At 44.7% G+C, this 19,257-nt stretch overlaps 2 protein-coding genes across 2 annotated transcripts; both read left to right on the plus strand.

The window, feature by feature from the left end:
* Nucleotides 1-11,286: 11,286 nt before the first annotated feature.
* On the plus strand, nt 11,287-11,904 carry LOC306898524 (gamma-crystallin M2-like; the record flags this gene model as incomplete). The annotated part of the gene is made up of 2 exons (XM_079464058.1): nt 11,287-11,529; nt 11,632-11,904. Exons 1-2 carry the CDS (start codon nt 11,335-11,337, stop codon nt 11,902-11,904), a joined length of 468 nt encoding a protein of 155 aa, XP_079320184.1. The 5' UTR covers nt 11,287-11,334.
* Nucleotides 11,905-18,259: 6,355 nt separating this feature from the next.
* LOC306898740 (gamma-crystallin M2-like) lies at nt 18,260-18,975 on the plus strand (the record flags this gene model as incomplete). The annotated part of the gene is made up of 3 exons (XM_079464482.1): nt 18,260-18,265; nt 18,358-18,600; nt 18,703-18,975. 3 exons carry the CDS (start codon nt 18,260-18,262, stop codon nt 18,973-18,975), a joined length of 522 nt encoding a protein of 173 aa, XP_079320608.1.
* Between the last annotated feature and the right edge of the window lie 282 nt (nt 18,976-19,257).

Here is a 19,257-nt window from a genome sequence, read left to right on the forward strand (position 1 = left end):
CCAAATTTGAGTGGAAAATGGACAGCTGAGGCAACGTGGTTTTCCGGAGACGCGTTGGCTGTTATGATTTGTAATATCCATGGCAGTTACATTTTACAAGTTATTTTAAATAATATTAAGGAAAAAAAATGCGGTAACCAGTAATATTAACGTATCCATTGTTATATGTATAATGGTATAACAGGTGGAACAACTAACATTTTGAAAATACAAACATTTACATGACTTTATTTATACAAACATTTGTTATGCTCAAGTTTCATGAATGAAGCCAAATTAAATGTGTGAAGTACTAGTCACTGGAGAGCAATTCAAATATTGTGAATGCAGAGATTTATTTTAACAGACAGAAATGTAAACTGCCTGATCCTCGCTGCCTGTAATTCACATTTTTTCATGTCAGGACTCCAGACAAAAACATCTATCAAGGAGCCATTGGCAATTTTTTGTAATAGCCACATAACATGAACTTACGAGAGCAGCCTCCACAACCTTCGTAAAGGCAAGGGGAGACAGGGCCAGACCGAAGGGCAGGAGCTTGTACTGGTATGCTTGACCCTTGAGGGCAAACCAAGGAAGAATCGAGACACGAAGAACGCGTCCTTCGGTTCGATAACCACAAACCAATCCTGTTGTCGGACGAACTCCAGGATGCGCTTCTACATCAACATTTTGAACTGGCCTGTGTTCAGTGCGCAGATAGGATGGGCGGGACGCTGTTCCCCTGTGTTCAGGTACCAAGAGTCCAGCCATTTGGATAAAGGAGGTGCGATGCACTGCAGCCTGATGCTCACGGCGGCCCCGGCAAGCATGGCTGATATCTCCACGTTTGCCTGGTCCTGTACTCGACCAGCCGTAGCCGGGGGTCCTCAGTGTCCACGGGATCCCGCCTATCACCACCGCCGCTCATTGCCGCAGATGACTTAGCAGCCGCTGTCGAGCAGGAAGCAGACAAAAAGTCAATGGTCTGATCTGTATTGTGCAAGTTCATATGCCCCTTAAGCCTTGTTTTATATTTGTTTACAATGCAATTTGAAGCACAGAGCAGCGAGAATAACGTAACGAAAGTGCAAGAAACTGTTTTTCGAGCCTGGGACCACATCAAACAGGCTTCACTCAGCGTTTTGATACTGATTTGAAGAAGGTGCAATTACAACTATTTTACCATGCCGCAAGCAGTAACCAGTGATTTTATTCTCTTCTTCTATTTCATGTCTGACAGTCGCGCATCGAAACAGCCAATCAGAGCAGATCTCAGCACAAATATACATGATCCTTTCGAATAAAGGATCATTCTAGGGGCAAATTCTAGGGTTGTAAATGGACATGTTAAACCGTTTCTGGATAATTCTTTCACTTAATAAAGCCAGATACCTTTTATGTAGATATTGTCTTGGTTACGTATGTAACCTCAGTTCCCTGATGGAGGGAACGAGATGTTGTGTCGAGACTGACAGTAAGGGGTTTGACTTGAGAACCTATCATCTCCGATTATACTTTTGAAAAGGCCAAAGAACTTGGTGAATGGGACAGCACGTAAATCCCCGTCCCGGCGTGCCCATTCATTCACCTTTTTGCAGTGGGTCGGCGCAGCACCTCTGGCATGATGGACACAACGTCTCGTTCCCTTCATCAGAGAACTAAGGATACATATATAACTCTATTGTCTGAGGCAGGTCAGACATGCAATAACTAGTTTGATTTCTAAATTATATCAACTTCACCCCTCACCCAGCCAGCAAGCTAGGGTCCGGGTGATCTACCTCCACTCTGCAACTAACACCACAGAACAAGACCCCTGGTTACCATAGCGACCAACACCAAACTACCAAGATAAGACTATTTTACGACCTAATGGAATGTATAGAGACTGCTCTCTTTATTCACTGGGGGAACAGAATACAGTCCTATATCCAGTTATATAGAAATGTACGTACATACACTCACCTAAAGGATTAATAGATTATTATAACACCTGTTCAATTTCTCATTAATGGAATTATCTAATCAACCAATCACATGGCAGTTGCTTCAATGCATTAAGGCGTGTGGTCCTGGTCAAGACAATCTCCTGCACTCCAAACTGAATGTCAGAATGGGAAAGAAAGGTAATTTAAGCAATTTTGAGCGTGGCATGGTTGTTGGTGCCAGATGGGCAGGTCTGAGTATTTCACAATCTGCTCAGTTACTGGGATTTTCACGCACAACCATTTCTAGGGTTTACAAAGAATGGTGTGAAAAACATGCAGTATGCGGCAGTCCTGTTGGCGAAAATGCCTTGTTGATGCTATAGGTCAGAGTAGAATGGGCCCACTGATTCAAGCTGATAGAAGAGCAACTTTGACTGAAATATCCACTCGTTACAACCGGGTTATGCAGCAAAGCATTAGTGAAGCCACAACACGCACAACCTTGAGGCGGATGGGCTACAACAGCAGAAGACTCCACCGGGTACCACTCATCTCCACTAAAATTAGGAAAAATTTGCAAAAGCTCACCAAAATTGGACTGTTGAAGACTGGAAAAATGTTGCCTGGTCTGATGAGTCTCGAGTCAGAATTTGGCGTATAAAAGAACGAGAACATGGATCCATCATGCCTTGTTACTACTGTGCAGGCTGGTGGTGGTGGTGTAATGGTGTGCGGGATGTTTTCTTGGCACACTTTATGCCTGAGCATTGTTTCTGACCATGTCCATCCCTTTATAACCACAATGTACCCATCCTCTGATGGCTACTTCTAGCAGGATAATGCACCATGTCAAAAAGCTCGAATCATTTCAAATTGGTTTCTTGAACATGACAATGAGTTCACTGTACTATAATGGCCCCCACAGTCACCTGATCTCAACCCAATAGAGCATATTTGGGATGTGGTGGAACGGGAGCTTCATGCCCTGGATGTGCATCGCACAAATCTCCATCAACTGCAAGATGCTATCGTATCAATATGGGCCAACATTTCTAAAGAATGCTTTCAGCACCTTGTTGAATCAATGCCACGTAGAATTAAGGCAGTTCTCAAGGCGAAAGGGGGTCAAACACAGTATTAGTATGGTGTTCCTAATAATCCTTTAGGTGATTATATCCACAGTACATTAGAACATTAGACATATTAACAAGAACATCAATATATGGTGTCTAAACATTAACCCAAAGATAATTTGAATGAATTTGTATAACTTACATTTACATTATATTTACATTTGGTCATTTAGCAGACGCTTTTATCCAAAGCGACTTACAGATGAGGAAACATTGGAAGCAATTATAACAACATAGGTAACAAAATACAACAATAGTGCATCAAAACTAGTCCATTAAAGAGGTTAGTTTTTATTCTTTTATTTATTTCTGTATTAATTTTTTTTATTAAGAAGAAAGGGAAAATAATTAGGTTAAATCAATCTGTGACGTGTTGACGGAAGAGATGCGTTTTCAGGCGTTTTTTAAAGATGGCAACAGAGTCTGCTGATCTTGTAGCAGCAGGTAGATCATTCGACCAATGTGGAACAGATCCAGAGAAGGTACGGGAGAGTGACTTTTTTCTTTTTTGGTTTGGTACCACTAGTCGTTGTTCCTTTGCAGACCGCAGGGATCTGGCTGGAACATAGGTCTGCATTAGCGAGATACGATGGTCTTCGGTTCATGGAAGACCACTCCTGCCGCTGCATTCTGGATCATCTGGAGAGGTTTGATTGTGCAAGCAGGAAGTCCAGCCAGAAGAGCATTGCAATAATCCAGTTTGGACAAGACAAGAACCTGGACTAGGACTTGCGTAGAGTGCTCTGATAGGAAAGGTCTAATTTTCCTAATGTTGCAGAGGATGAATCTACAGGACTGGGTGGTTCTGGCAACATGACTTGTGAGGCTAAGCCTATCATCGATTACCACCCCCAGGTTTCTGGCTGTGCTGGATGGTGTAATAGTTGATGAGCCTAGTTGAATGGCAAGGTTGTGGTGAATCTTTGGGTGGGCTGGGATCACAAGCAGTTCTGTTTTTGCAAGGTTCAGCTGCAGGTGATGATCCTTCATCCAAAGCGAGATGTCACTCAGGCATGCCGCGATGCGAGCAGAGACCGTCGGATCGTCCGGTTGAAATGACAAGTAGAGTTGTGTGTCTTTCGCATAGCAGTGATAGGAGAAGCCATGCTTCTAATTGACAGAGCCGAGGAATGTCATGTAAATGGAGAAGAGTTGCGGTCCAAGCACTGAGCCCTGTGGCTACCCCGTGTTGAGCTGTTGGGACGCGGAAACCTCATCTCTCCAGGATACTCTGAAAGACCTACCCGAGAGGTAGGACTCGAACCATTGCAACGCCATTCCAGAGACACCCATAGCACTGAGAGAAGACAGGAGGATGTGATGGTTCACAGTGTCAGAAGCAGCAGACAGATCCAGTAAGATGAGCACAGATGATATGGATGATGCTTTTGCAATCTCAGGGCTTCGATGACTGAGAGCAGTGCAGTGTCTGTGGAATGACCGCTCTTGAAACCAGACTGATTGCTGTCCAGGAGGTTGTTTCGCATGAGAATGGAGGAGAGCTGGTTGAACACAACTCGCTTCACAGCTTTGGCAATGAAGGGAAGAAGGGAAACCAGCCTGTAGTTTTCTAGCAGTGTAGGGTCGAGGGTGGGTTTCTTCAGTAGCGGTGTGATGCGGACCTCTTTGAACGCTGTGGGAAATGTCTCAATGGTGAGCGAAGAGTTAATGATGTGGGTCAGAGCAGGCACAACCGTTGGAGAGATGGCCTGGAGGAGATGGGTGGGGATGGGATCCAGTGGGCAAGTGGTAGGGTGGTTGGAGCCAATGACCTTGGAAACATCAGCTTCAGGCAGAGGAGAAAAGGCGGGGAGCACACACGTGTCAGGGATGTGGGTGGGTTCGACAGGTGGTGCCGTAGAAAACAGGCTGCTGATGGCGGTAGTTTTCTTTAGGAAGAACGATGCAAAATCAGCAGCCATTAACTCTGATGAAGGCGGACAGAGGAGAGCAGAGAAGGTTTTGAAGAGCGTGCAAGAGTCCGGAGAGTTGCAGATCTTCAAGTGGTAGTAATCAGTTTTTGCAGAGGTGACGTCAACAGAGAAAGTAGAGAGGAACGACTGGTAGAGAGAGAGGTCAGCAGGGTCTTCTGACTTGCGCCATTTTCTCTCAGTTGACCGGAGGCTGGCGCGATGCTCACCCAGTACAGCCGATAACCAGGGGGCCGACAGGGATGCACGGGCTGGTCCAGATGTAAGAGGGCATAGGTTGTCCAAGCAGGATGTAAGCCTGGAACACAGAGTGTCTGTGGCACTGTCTGTATTCAAAAGAGAGAGCTCCTCAGAGGGGGGAGTGCAGAGAAGACAGCAGTGGAAAAACAGGAGGGACCGCAGGTTGCGCCGGAAAGTGACCATCGGTAAGACATCTGCGATGTGCAGAGCAGTGAGGTTGAGGTCGAGGGTGACGAAGAAGTGATCAGACTTATGCAGGGGGTGACCTGAGAGTGATGAGTGGAGCAGTACCTTGTGAAGATCAGATCGAGAGGGTTTCCAGACTTGTGGGTTGCTGATGTGGAAACCAGCTCGAGGAGAAATTATGCGGTCAGGTTGATGAAGTCAGCAGCCTGTGGCTTTCCAATGTGGATGTTGAAGTCTCCTAGTACCAGCAGAGGAGTGCCATCCTCAGAGAACGATGAAAGAAGCACATCCAGCTCCTCCAAGAAATGTCCAGGCTGACCTGGGGGACGATATATAACTACAAAAGGACTTTTAACAGGGTGGGTGATAGTAGCAGCATGAAATTCGAAGGAGCTGTTGTGTCACAAGGGTGTTAGCTGTTTAAATTTCCAGTCTTTGGGGATAAGTAGACCGGTGCCTCCACCCCTTTCTGTGATGCGAGGGCTGTGGGAGAAAGTGTGGTTAGGGGAGAGGGCAGCGGGAGTGGTAGAGTCCTCTGGTTTGATCCATGTTTCTGTAAGTGCTACAATGGAAAGACCAAAATGTTTAACAAAAGCTGTAATGAATGTTCACAGCAGATTGACAGTTCCACAAGTCTATTGGGAAAGTAGAAGGGGCAGTTGATAGCAGTGGTACATTGTGCAGATTATTAGCCTTCGGCATGCGACAGATGGTTTACTTGTTGTGATAACGGAAAGGATTTTAAAACACATATTTAAGAGAAACTGAAAGGAAATAGGGAGAAACATAAAAAATAACAATAAAGGATTAAGTATAAGTGCAAACAAGTAAGACAAAAAGTGCAAGTGTTAATACAAAACAAAATAGGTATAAAAGAAGTACCTCTTCCTATATACCTGCCTCAATCAGAAACCAGTTCATGGCGTGAAGGAACAATGGACTGCGGCCTGCCACGAGACCATGAGGCCGGAACTTTTCTGGCAAGACCGCATCCTGAAACCAATTAAACCTTTCCATCTCTCCAAGCAGATACAGATACACATCTACTACAGAGCTCGCAAGTAACCAAGACGCTTCCTTTCTGTCGTTCTCTCGAAGTTGTGCCGAGACTGTGTGCTGCAACCGTGTCACGATTTCAAGCAGAACGATTCTGACCAGCCCAGGCGCATCAAAATTAGCGTCCAAGCAAACCATAACCATCCACTGGTGTAGTAAGGCATGTGTGTGATCATGACGAGAGGCTCTTACTATCGGCCGTAGAGGCGGTGGCCTTGTTACTCTAAAGGCGAGATGGTCGCCTGACACCATACGGAGCACTGGGAAGCGCTATTCCCTCACTGAAGAAACGCGGTACGGAGACCACTTTGGTCCCTCAAGGGAGTGGTGGGGTCCGGGCACATGGCCAGGCTGGGGACTTGCCCTTAAGTACCAGGCACTTGCTGGACACAGAGGGTGTGTGCAGATTCCCCACCCTCCCTGGGGTCGAGCGCCATCAGGAGAACCGTCTTCATTGTGAAGAGGAAGGTGGGGTCCTCCAAGGGGCTCGACAGGGCCTTTACACAGGCTCACCAGGACCACTTAATGCACAAGGGTGCGGGGTGGATGGGAGGGATCAGCCCCCCGCAGCCCCTTAGGAATCGCTGGTAGGGTCGTGCCGTCCAAGACACTTACCTGAGGGTACAGCGTGACACTGACCTCACACTATGTGGGTCTTCCCAGGACTAGAGGTGCTCCATGCAGGGGAGAGAATGTCGTGAAACTTGGGTGTGGTGCCTGGCGAACCGGATCGCATAGCCCATCGTGACGTGCTGGGGAGCTGTGACCAGGCCCCTAGACAGCGTGATGAGGGAACTAGCAAGGGATCTGCTTCATCACCCCCCTGAGGGGAGGTTCTGTGGAGGCCAGCACAGTTGTCTTGGCAAACTGCAGAAATCAGCTGCATAACTCGTTATCGACAGGTTAGAACAAAAATCCCTCGACTAGTAAAGATAGTTTCACAAAGAGTTCGGCAGATTTATTAACCATTAGAATACCAATTAATACATGACCAGTAAATTGGGCAATATTTTTTCTAAAACATTAGAAGCTGTCTGTCAGGGATGTGGGAAAGAGAATCCAGGCGGATCTTAAAACCAAAAAGAGGTTTATTATAGGGAAAACACAAAACAAAACTGATCACAAAACAAAAAAATATCAGATCTAAATAGCTCATCAAGACCAGATGATTCCTTCCAGCTATCCAAATTGGCAGAGTGCATCAAAGATATAAAACATTGGATGACCTTCTTTAAAATTCGAATAAAACAGGTGAATGAATGGGCGTTCATCTTCCCTTTTATTCGGGCACCAGCCCGAGTAGGGGGAACAGAACCCGGTTGGGACAACTACTGGAGTGGAGGTCACAGATTCACCAACATTGGAATCAGGAGTGAGGAATTCAACATACGGGAGGACCCTGCAGGGGAGTCGCTACGGTTTCGAGCTCTATATAAAGGGATTGCTCCGGTCGGAGGATGTGGCGTCATTGTTCAGCTAACTTCCGTTGTGGACTGGTGTTCTGCTGCCTGGTGTTGAGGGTAGGTCGTTTACCGTTCACAGTAGTTTGTTCATCCTTGTGCTTGGGTGATATCATTGAATGTTTTACCCTTCTTTGGAAAGGCTGGTGTCTGTCTTGGCGGGTGCCTATTATATTGGCTGCATTGAAAAAAAACACTCGCTTTCGCTACGGTAAAGCTCCTTTACCTCGTTACATTACCGCATGTGTGGCTGCTGTCCTCCTGGCTGGTAAGCAGATGTGTATATATTTATAGTTTGATTACAGTTTATTACATCAAAAGTTATACGACTCGTTGTGTATGTGGTGTAGCGTTGGGGTGCTGTTCTGACGACTGGACGAGGCGTCCTCAGAATATGGGTTTGTAGCGCTCACTTTTAATGCATTGATCGCACTTCGTTTGAAAGGTACGTGACGATTTTATTCTTATGGGTTTCAGATGTACAGCAAGGCGTTAGTACACTTTGTAGTGTGGTGCTGCTGCGCGTCGTGACGCTCCATCGCTGCTGTTTTGTCGTGCTTTGTTTTGCTTTGTGTTTCTTTGTGTTGCTTGGCTTTGCTTGGCTTCGCTTTGCTTCGCTTTGCTTGTTTTGATTTTTTTGATTTACATTTTGGTTACGTTGCTTGCAGTCCAATCAATTTTGTCTGTATTCATTTGTTATTAGACCCCGGTTTCGCTTATGTGGCAAGTTTGCTTTGCTTGACTAGCTGCTTGCCCACTTCTGAGCGCATGTAAACCTGTGGTGTCGGGTTTCTCATTCTTCCACGTTTTGCTGGAAATATCAATTCTATTTCCTGTGTGCATACCCTTTTTGAATTTGTTATTTTCTTTGTTTTATATTTGTTTATTTCGGATTATCTGTGTATATGTGTGAGTTGCCCATGCTTTGGGTAATCACAACTGGTTTTTGTATTAGGTTTATGATTTTGTTGCTTTAGAAATATTAATTGTATTCTACTCTTGTCTATTTAGTTATAAGTAATTGTCCTTTTTCGTTGTTTGCTTCCTAGCAGTTGGGGAGGACCAGTGGGGTTGCAGGCTGGTGCGGCCATATACCGGAGTTCCTTAATTGCTTGTGTGGTTTTCCTGTTCTTTTTTCGGTTTAGGTTTTGTCCTTGCTGTGAATTTCACATTTGTGTTTGATTTAATTGTAGCACGTGTGGCTCCTTTGGGAAGCCGGACACCTAGCCTGCCTCCCTGCTAGCGATCCCCAGACTCTGGTCGGCAGCTCTAATCTAACTCTGCTACTTTAATGTTTTCTAACCCATGCTGTCATTTGTATTAAGATTATTACCGATTTTAAAAGAACGCATGGGGTTTTTCCCAAATCATGGATTAAAATAAATTGTATTTTGATATTCACGTCTCATTGTCTTCAGTCATTAGAAATCTGAACCTGTGTGTCTGAGTCTATATATTTCCCAGATAGGTGTGCTGGGTGGCGTAGTCGGTTATATCAATTCCCTTTTTCTTGTTTTATTGTACCTTCCTTCCCCTCCCATGAGCTCGGCCACCCCAAGATAAGAGGAGCTCTGCGCTGGGGAGAGCTTGCTCTTTTCCCAGTTGACCCGTATGCCCTGTGCGTACACAACACATCTCACGAGTGTGCCAAGATAAGCCAGTCGTCGAGATAGTTGAGTATTCACACGCCTCACTCCCTGAGGGACGCTAAACCGCCGAGTCAAGAGCGCTGTGGAGGAAGAAAACCCAGGGAAAGACTCTCTCTTTGTGAGAATGTGGGCACCGGGCCCTGAAAATGCCCTCTCCGACCTGCCATTGGTAAGGCCGGGGTCGGGCCTAATGTTGTCTTCCCTGGGTTTTTCCCGTCAGGGCTGCTTAGAGGGGCGGGGGACAGATGCCTTCCTCCGCGAGGGTCTGCGTCTCGGTTTGGCCATCTTCTGGGACGGCCCTAGAAAGAATCTGATTGATCGCCCCAGTCTGCTTCTGGAACGCGGAGAACTGCTGTGCCACGTCCTCCACGGCATCACCAAACAGGTCAGCTTGCGAGATGGGCACATCCAGAATGCGGGCCCATCTGCGCAAGGTTGAGTCACAGATGCCTCTCTTGGACCACCATAGTGGATATCGACTGACCCAAGGCATGTGCCGTGGTCTTCGTCGCCCAGAGCGAGTTGGGTCGGGCTTCCCATCATCTAAGTCCTTCAGGGCTTTCGCATGTTCTCGCAGACAGAACATGCCGGATCAACAAAACCTTCCTCAGCATGCTTGACCCCAACCATGTGACGCAGTTATCATGATCATCTGACTCAGGGATGAGCCTGTTACACCCAAGGACACAGCTGCAAGACATGCTCGCAACAAGACATATCTCTTATTGCTCCCCGAACTCTTTGTAAGTCGCTTTGGATAAAAGCGTCTGCTAAATGACTGAATGTAAATGTCCTAAAAGACCAATTTGTTATAAACCCAAGAGCAACATGAGTGTCTAAGGAACATAAAAGTTTTGCGTTTAACAAAAAGGTGGTGGAAACACTGACCGAATTAATCAACTCATTTTACAAAAACATTTTTGTGCCATGCACATACAAAAATGCCAAAAAAGATGTGATTAAATTGATTGTTAATTTTTTTGAGAACAAAGTAAAAAATCTTGTGAAGATTGTGAAAGTATTAACGCCATTTAGCACTTTGTGTACATATTCTAGGCTCATCTGCTTGCCTGTACACAGTGTGCTTTATTATTTAGGTTTGTACTGATTTGCCTTTTAATGCATTAAGCAATGCTAAATGTTTCAGTAATGATACTTTTCTATGGGAAAACACAAATTTGAAAGTCACTGCATTCATATAAAGGGACCATCTGCTTATGTTTCATTAATAAGGTCTGTACTTAACTAGGTATCTGCTCTGTCGATCTGAATATTTACTACATCAATCCAAAACTTTTATTTAATAAACATATAACTTTATTTTCACAAATTTAAAATGTTCATCTCGTAAACATATTTTTTCCTCTTATGTTGCACTAAAACATTGTCCCATGACATGAACTGACACTGCCGTTTCTTTAGCGTGTAGTCTCTACATAGTGAGGGCTAAGATCTAAATAACAAGCTTTTATTCCAACATGCACTGTCAGGTGTTGACTAACAATAGAGACTGTGTAGTCTTTAGTCTTGTTCTAGTATAAAGGTACGAGTGACAGCAGTCAACCAATAAGCAGAATCAGCTTCTCCTTTTTGTGGACCTACTGAAGATCAACCAGCACAAACATGAAGGTAAACTTGGTCCACTATGATTTCACAGAAATTACTTTGATTCAATATGCAGTATCTCATTACATCACAAAGAGATTAACACTGAATTTCAGGTTACCTTCTATGAGGAGAGGAACTTCCAGGGTCGCTCTTATGAGTGTATGGGCGACTGTTCTGACATGTCCTCCTACCTGAGCCGCTGTCACTCCTGTAGAGTGGAGAGCGGATGCTGGATGATGTACGAACATCCCAACTACATGGGAAACCAGTATTTCTTTAGGAGGGGCGAGTACGCTGACTACATGTCCATGTTTGGAATGAGCAACTGGATCAGATCATGTCGTATGATTCCTATGGTGAGCACAGAGAACATTTTGATGTACTTGAACTAGATTGTTTACATTTTTAGTCTTTCTTTATTCTAAATGTATATACAACGAACCTCTCTCTGAATACAGTACAGAGGATCCTACAGAATGAAGATCTATGAGAGGGAGAACTTTGGAGGTCAGATGTATGAGATGATGGATGACTGCGACTCCTGTGTGGACCGCTACCGCATGTCTGGCTGCCAGTCCTGTCATGTCATGGATGGTCACTGGCTCGTGTATGAGCAGCCCCAATACAGAGGAAGAATGTGGTGGTTCAGGCCTGGAGAGTACAGAAACTTCAGTAATATGGGTGGCATGAGATTCATGAGCATGAGGCGTATCATGGACTCTTGGTACTAATGTTCCAATAAAATTATTCTACAAAACTAAACATTGTGTCATTAAAAATGCAATGCACCAAATGCAATATTTTTTATTTAACTCAACGCAACATAATGGCACTTCAGGCCTGGAGAGCAGGGTTTATGTTCATAGAGTCTTAGGACGATCATGAGAAAATCACAAATTAAAGAATTAAGATAATGTTGGTTATGTGGTGCAACAAATTTTCTATTCTATGCTTGTCTGAGACGCTATTCGTCTGTAAGTAACATACTTAAGTAACATCATATTGCTTATTTTCATATTTTGAACATTGTTATACCCTATGGCATGTAAATTGTTCATGTAAATGTAACGTAAAATTGTAAAGAAGGCAGCAGACCAAGACCTTTTAAAGATATTTAGAGAGTATTCAACAAGGTTTTATGAATCCTTGACTATGCAACCCGACAATATGGGGAATCAGACCGAATTAGGGCACACAGGTTCAATACCAGAGAGAAAATATTTAAGGCCAGAGACGTGGGTACAAGTATACAGGATCTATAATCCTAATTATTTAAATATCTAAAAAAGAACGAAACAAAGATAAATAAATAAACTAACGCACCAGGCAAATAATGGCAGCAGAGCACACAAAAGCTCGTATTAGCAGGAATGCACAGCTAACAGCATGAAAATGTTGGATAAAGAAGCGCGGGAAACGACAGCACGAAAAGCCTGCCTGAGCAAATCACAGGAACAGCAGCAAAGTATTCTGTGTTCATAAAGAAAGTTACAGTAGCACAAGCAACAGCAAAACGCTAAGCAGACAAGTGCAAAACAGCAACCAGGTTGGGGCAGATCACTACTATCTCCAAAAGGTCATTGACATTCCTTTAACCCGGTCATGAACCTGCCAGACATGAACAACATAAAAAATGGACTTACATACCGCGTGGGCAAGCGCTGCAGCCCACGCAATTCATGGTGATCCCTCAACCAGCAACATAACATGAGCCTAACATGGGGAATGGACAGCCAGCCGTCAATAGATGGCTTATTGCAATAATATAAAATTATTTCTCCTTTCAATCCAAACACAAAACGGAAGGCTAGAACCGAACAATACCCTACCTTCTTTGATCACAGATGACGTCACCGAGGGCGGTATGAACCATGGCACACGTCCGAGTGGACAGCTCTCCGCCTTATATGCTACCAAGTTCAAGGCTACTAATTAAAATGAGTGAAGTCACATGGCCACACAGGCACCTGATTCACTCTACTATATAAAGTTTTATTTTTGAAAATAGAAATACTGTATCTAGCTGTTTATTTAAAAATTACATAACATTCATGGTTACTGATAACCATGTTTTCTGTTTTGTAATAATAGTTTTATAATGGGCTAGGTAAAACAGTCCTTGAGTATTGGCCGTACCTCCCTCTGGACGCAGCTGTCCTGGCTCAATCACAGGAACTGGTCCCGTGCTATCTATCCACTCCTGTGGGACCAGTTTCATCTCAGGTTCTAGCCCTCTCGATTCTAGTTCAACAGCGAATCGATCCTGCTCCTTTACAACAGCCAGCAGATCCACCTCATCCTCGTCTTCACACGATGAGGACGTGTCCACAACTGGGTCATGCAAGGGACTACCAAGGTCCCCAGCCACAGTGTCCTTACCCACTTGACTCTTTACCAGTGAACGGTGCATATTCCTGGTCTTGGTAAGGTCATCTACAGGCGATATTGTTTATACTACACCACCCTCCTTATGTGCCCTCATCACTTGATAAACCACTGGGCTCCACAGGTCCTGGATTTTATGACGGCCCCTTACCCCATAATCCCGGAGGTACCCTACACCAGTGGTTCATCTCGGACATGCTGGTCGTGCTGGGTCTTGTGCCTGTCAGCCATCACCTGCAACCGTTCCCGTGCACCTGCAAAGGCTACTCGTAGCCTGGTTTGATTCTCCAAAACCCTGTCATGCACACTACCCTCTCTTGGCTGTGGCTCTCTCCCCAACAAGAAATCCACGGGCAATCGCGGCTCCTGACCAAACATCAAGAAGTGAGGTGTGGACTGATGATGAGTGCTATTATAGCTGAACACTACCTGGAAAAGTTACCCAATCACGTTTCCTGGACACTGGCAGTGTGCACAACAGATTGTGTAAGGTGCGATTTAAAGCGTGAACAACAGATTGTGTAAGGTGCGATTTAAAGCGTGATATGGGGTCGTACGAGACTTCTCCACCCCATAGAGATTGCATAACTGACGTATTAGCAAGGACTCAAAGTTGGTCAGAATGGAGACAGCCCAGAACACCAAATCTATAAAACCATTCTGTCACCAACGCTTGGGCCACGATCTCGGCTCGCTGATCTCTTGTTGCAACAGCTAGCGTATACTTGCTAAAAACGAAAAACTCAAATGCCAGAGCGTGTGGGCTCCAAAACAGTGAAGTCCACCGCGAGTAGATAATTTGGCCTAGCTGACAATAAGCGTCCCATAAATCCTTGAGCAAGTGGCTTTGGCACCAATCACACTCTCGACACCAGCTTGCCACATCAGCGACAATCCCGGCCAATAGCACCTCTGTCTCACTAATTCAAGGGTGTTCTCTCTGCTCTGATGTCCGTGTTGCTGATGCAACAGTCTTAAAACCTCAGACTTCAAGGCCGCAGGCAATAGTAACGGCAATGTCGCTTCCTTACCGTCAGGGCAGTAAACCCGGCGATAAAGCACCCCATCTTGCTCAACCATATGGTCCCACTGCCGGAGCAACGTTAAGGCTGCCTTAGCCAGTCGGTGCCATTCATCAGGCCTTGGGCGAGTACCTCGTCCTCCTGGATTACCGAGTCAGCTGCTTGCAGCGAACCTAACTCATCAACTGAGTATCCAGGAAGCGTAGGGACCACACATTGGCTCACTACTCCAGCTGATTCTAAACCAACCAATGACTGTAATGACTCAGGAATTGCAGAGCCTGGGGCCAACCCGTCTACCACACCAGGATCCAAAGGGTCCCGCCGTGATGGTGCGTCTGCGTTTCTATTATTCTTACCTGAACGGTACTTAATGTCAAAATCAAAGGCCGCCAATTGAGAATCCCAACACTAATCAGTTGCACCAAGCTTTGCGGAGGTCAGTTGGGTAAGGGAGTTATTATCTGTAAATACCACACACTTATTACCCAACAAGTACTTGCGGAATTTCTCGGTCATGGCCCACTTGAGCACAACATATTCCAGCTTCATAGAGGTATAATAGACTTCGACTGGCATATGGTCTTGCCTTACATTCATATTCTTGGAAGAGGACTGCCCCCAGACCTTGGTAGATGAAGGGTCCACCTCCAAGATGAAGGGTTTAGAGAAGTCTGCATACACCAGAACTGGAGTGGTAGTAAGCTTCTCTTTTAACCCCTCAAAGCTCACCTGACATCCTTCACTCCAGGCATTCTCAAAATTCCTTCCTGTCCGTTCACCCTTTACACCGGCAAACTCCCCTACCAGTATATGCAGAGGGGCAGCCATTTTGGCAAACCCCTCTACAAAATGGCGGTAGTAGCTGGAGAACCCCATGAAGGACCGTAACTCTGTGACGCTAGAGGGAGGGGGCCACAGCCTCTATCTTACTTGGATCAGTTGCTACTCCCCTAAGAGAAATAACATGACCGAAATATCTCACCTCCTGCTGGGGAAAAGCACCCTTTCCAGCCTAGCCTTTAAACCTTCCCGTTCCAGCCGGTCTAAAACTACCTCCAACCTCTCCAAATGTTGAGCAATCAAGCTGGAAAACACCATGATATCGTCCAGATATAAAAGAAACGACTGGCACTGCTGGTCCCAGAATATCCTCTCCATAAGTCGCATTCGGTTCCATTCGAACAGGCCAAATGGTGTGTAAAAAGCGGTCTTAGGCTTATGCCCCTCTGTAACAGGGACCTGGTTGTACCCACTAGCTAAATCCATGGTAGAGAACCAACAGTCCCCTGTCAACGTATCCAGCGACTCATCAATAAGAGGCAAGGGAAATGCGTCTCGTCTAGTCTTGGCGTTTAACTGACGGTAGTCCACGCACAAGCGAAGACTACCCTCCTTCTTTTTAACCAACACAATTGGAGCGGCCCTGATTAATGAAGACTCCAAAAGCTGATTAATGTGGGCCGGGAATATCAGACAAGCAGACAAGTTCAATGCTGCAATCGGCTCTGGAACAGTAGAACTGGCTACTTGAGTGCCTTGGGAATAGGCGCTAACTGTAATGGGTCCCGTCTGCAAACTAACAACATGCACTCTAACGAGGGTTCCCAGTTCTCTGCGGGGGAAAAGTAGGACATGAGAAGTTCCTATGTTGACCAGCAGCACATAAACTGAGCCTCCAATCACTCGCACCAAAGCGGGTGAGGCCAACAACCCCTCAGGCAACCCTAACTCAGTGGATTTAAACAGCACTGTACTACCTGCCAACTGTTCTGCACAAATGGCCGCAACAGACTTAATAGTACAGCCTGTGACGCGACATGCCCGAGGACCGCGCACCCTTACCCTAGTCATATCAACGGAAAGCTGCTTACTACCTTGATGGCAATGTTGCAAGGCTTGGAAAACGGAAAATGGCGCACTAGAGACCGGGGGAAAATTAGTCAAGGCAGAGCCATGATGTCCAAAGAGCTCCTGGTAGCATCACCCGAGTATGTTCATCCCCAACACACAAGGGACTTGAGAGCGCATGCCACCAGGAGGATCCCTGACTACCAACACCCCACATCGTGTCACTATCCTAGCGCTCGACGTCCAACTCCATATAACCAATATATGGGATGAAGAGACCATTGGCGGCCCTCAGCTGCAACCATGAACATTACCACAATTGTTCTTGACCCCATGGCTCAAAATGCTGAACAAAACAACTTTCCGTAGTGGCCTATAAACAGGTGACAGTCACACTACCAATTAAAACATCCAGATGTGGACAGGGGGACATTCAATTTGGACTAGAATTGAATTTCTTGCCGTCAGAGCCAACCTTTTCCCCAACCGAGCTGTGACTCTTCACCAAGGCGGGAATTAGTTTTCCGACGCATTGCTAGATCGTGACTGCCGACCCTAACCAACTGCTGGATCCGCACGAGGACGCAAAGGCGACCTGGACATGACACGTTCCCCCTCGCATTCCCTTGCAAAGTGGCTTGGTTTTTGACATCGTCTACAGATAACTGGTCCACAACGGAAAGACTGGGTACGAGAATGGGGGCCATTATGCGCCACCGACACAAGCACTCTACTTGTACATGGTTGCTTGCTTATAAAGGGAAATTTACACTGATCAAACAAATGTAAGCAATTTACATGCTTTTGAAAATTGACATTAATACAGCAACTTTGTCAAGAAAGACAGGACAGCAGCAGCTGTATAAGTCTGGGCCTAATAAAAATTGAAGATGGCTAGACTTGACATCTTTAGAGACTGCACTCCTAGGCATATATTTCCCTAAATAAGTTACTAAATAGGACTGAAAGTTTATACTTTTTGCAATTTAAGGTCTGTAATTGTAAATAAAAAATTCATATAATTTCTGTAAAGTAACTAAAATATGATGGCAGCAGATCATATAGATCTATAATCAAGAACCCGCAAAAAGGTGGTGGAAACACTGACCGAATTAATCAACTCATTTTACAAAAGCATTTTAGTGCCATGCACATACAAAATGAAAAAAAAGATGGGATTAAATTGATTATTTTGAGAATAAAGTTAAAAATCTTTTAAAGATTGTGAAAGTATATAGTGAAGAAGCAGATTGTGTACATATTCTAGGCTCATCTGTTTACCTGTACAAAGTGTGCTTTATTATTTAGGTTTGTACTGATTTGCCTTTTAATGCATTGAGCAATGCTAAATGTTTCTGTAATAATAATTTTCTATGGGAAAACACGTGAAAGTCAATGCATTCATATAAAGGGACCATCTGCTTATGTTTCATTAATAAGGTGTGTACTAAACTTGGTATCTGCTTTGCCGATCTGCATATTTACTACATCAATCCAAAACATTTATGACAAAACTTTATTTTCACAAATTTAAAATGTTCATCTCATAAACATATTTTTTCCTTTTATGTTACACTAAAACATTGTCGCATGACATGAACTGACGCTGCAGTTTCTTTAGCATGTAGTCTCTACATAGTGAGGGCTAAGATCTAAATAACAAGCCTTTATTTCAACATGCACTGTCAGGTGTTGACTAACAATAGAGACTGTGTGGTCTTTAGTCTTGTTCTAGTATAAAGGTACGAGTGACAGCAGTCCACCAATAAGCAGAATCAGTTTCAGCTTTTCGTTTTTGTGGAACTACAGAAGATCAACCAGCACAAACATGAAGGTAAACTTGATCCACCACGATTTCACAGAAATGACTTTGATTTGATATGCATTATCTCTTTACATCACTAAGAGTTTAACTCTGAATTTCAGGTCACCTTCTATGAGGAGAGGAACTTCCAGGGTCGCTCTTATGAGTGTATGGGCGACTGTTCTGACATGTCCTCCTACCTGAGCCGCTGTCACTCATGTAGAGTGGAGAGCGGATGCTGGATGATATACGAACATCCAAACTACATGGGAAACCAGTATTTCTTTAGGAGGGGCGAGTACGCTGACTACATGTCCATGTTTGGAATGAGCAACTGGATCAGATCATGTCGTATGATTCCTATGGTGAGCACAGAGAACATTTTGATATATCTGAACTAGATTGTTTACATTTTTAGTCTTTCTTTATTCTAAATGTATGTACATTTAAATTCTCTGTGAATACAGCACAGAGGATCCTACAGAATGAAGATCTATGAGAGAGAGAACTTTGGAGGTCAGATGTACGAGATGATGGATGACTGCGACTCCTGCATGGACCGCTACCGCATGTCTCATTGTCAGTCCTGTCATGTGATGGATGGTCACTGGCTCATGTATGAGCAGCCACAATACAGAGGAAGAATGTGGTGGTTCAGGCCTGGAGAGTACAGAAACTTCAGTAATATGGGTGGCATGAGATTCATGAGCATGAGGCGTATCATGGACTCTTGGTACTAATGTTCCAATATTTCAATAAAATGATTCTACAAAACTAAACATTGTGACATTATTTTGTTTTGCATAAATACAATGTTACACATGTAACCATTATTAAATACAAAACAAATATTACCTTTAGTACCGTTGCTAATTTGGACGAAGAGCCTGCCTGAGCAAGGCACAGGAACATCAGCAAAGTATTTTGTGTTCATAAATGAAGATACAGAAGCACAAGCAACAGCAAAAAGCCAAGCAAACAAGGGCAAATCAGCAACATGGTCACGGAAGATCACACTAACT

Source organism: Barbatula barbatula (genome assembly GCF_947034865.1).
Source record: "Barbatula barbatula genome assembly, chromosome: 9".
In the NCBI taxonomy this organism is placed as follows: domain Eukaryota; kingdom Metazoa; phylum Chordata; class Actinopteri; order Cypriniformes; family Nemacheilidae; genus Barbatula; species Barbatula barbatula.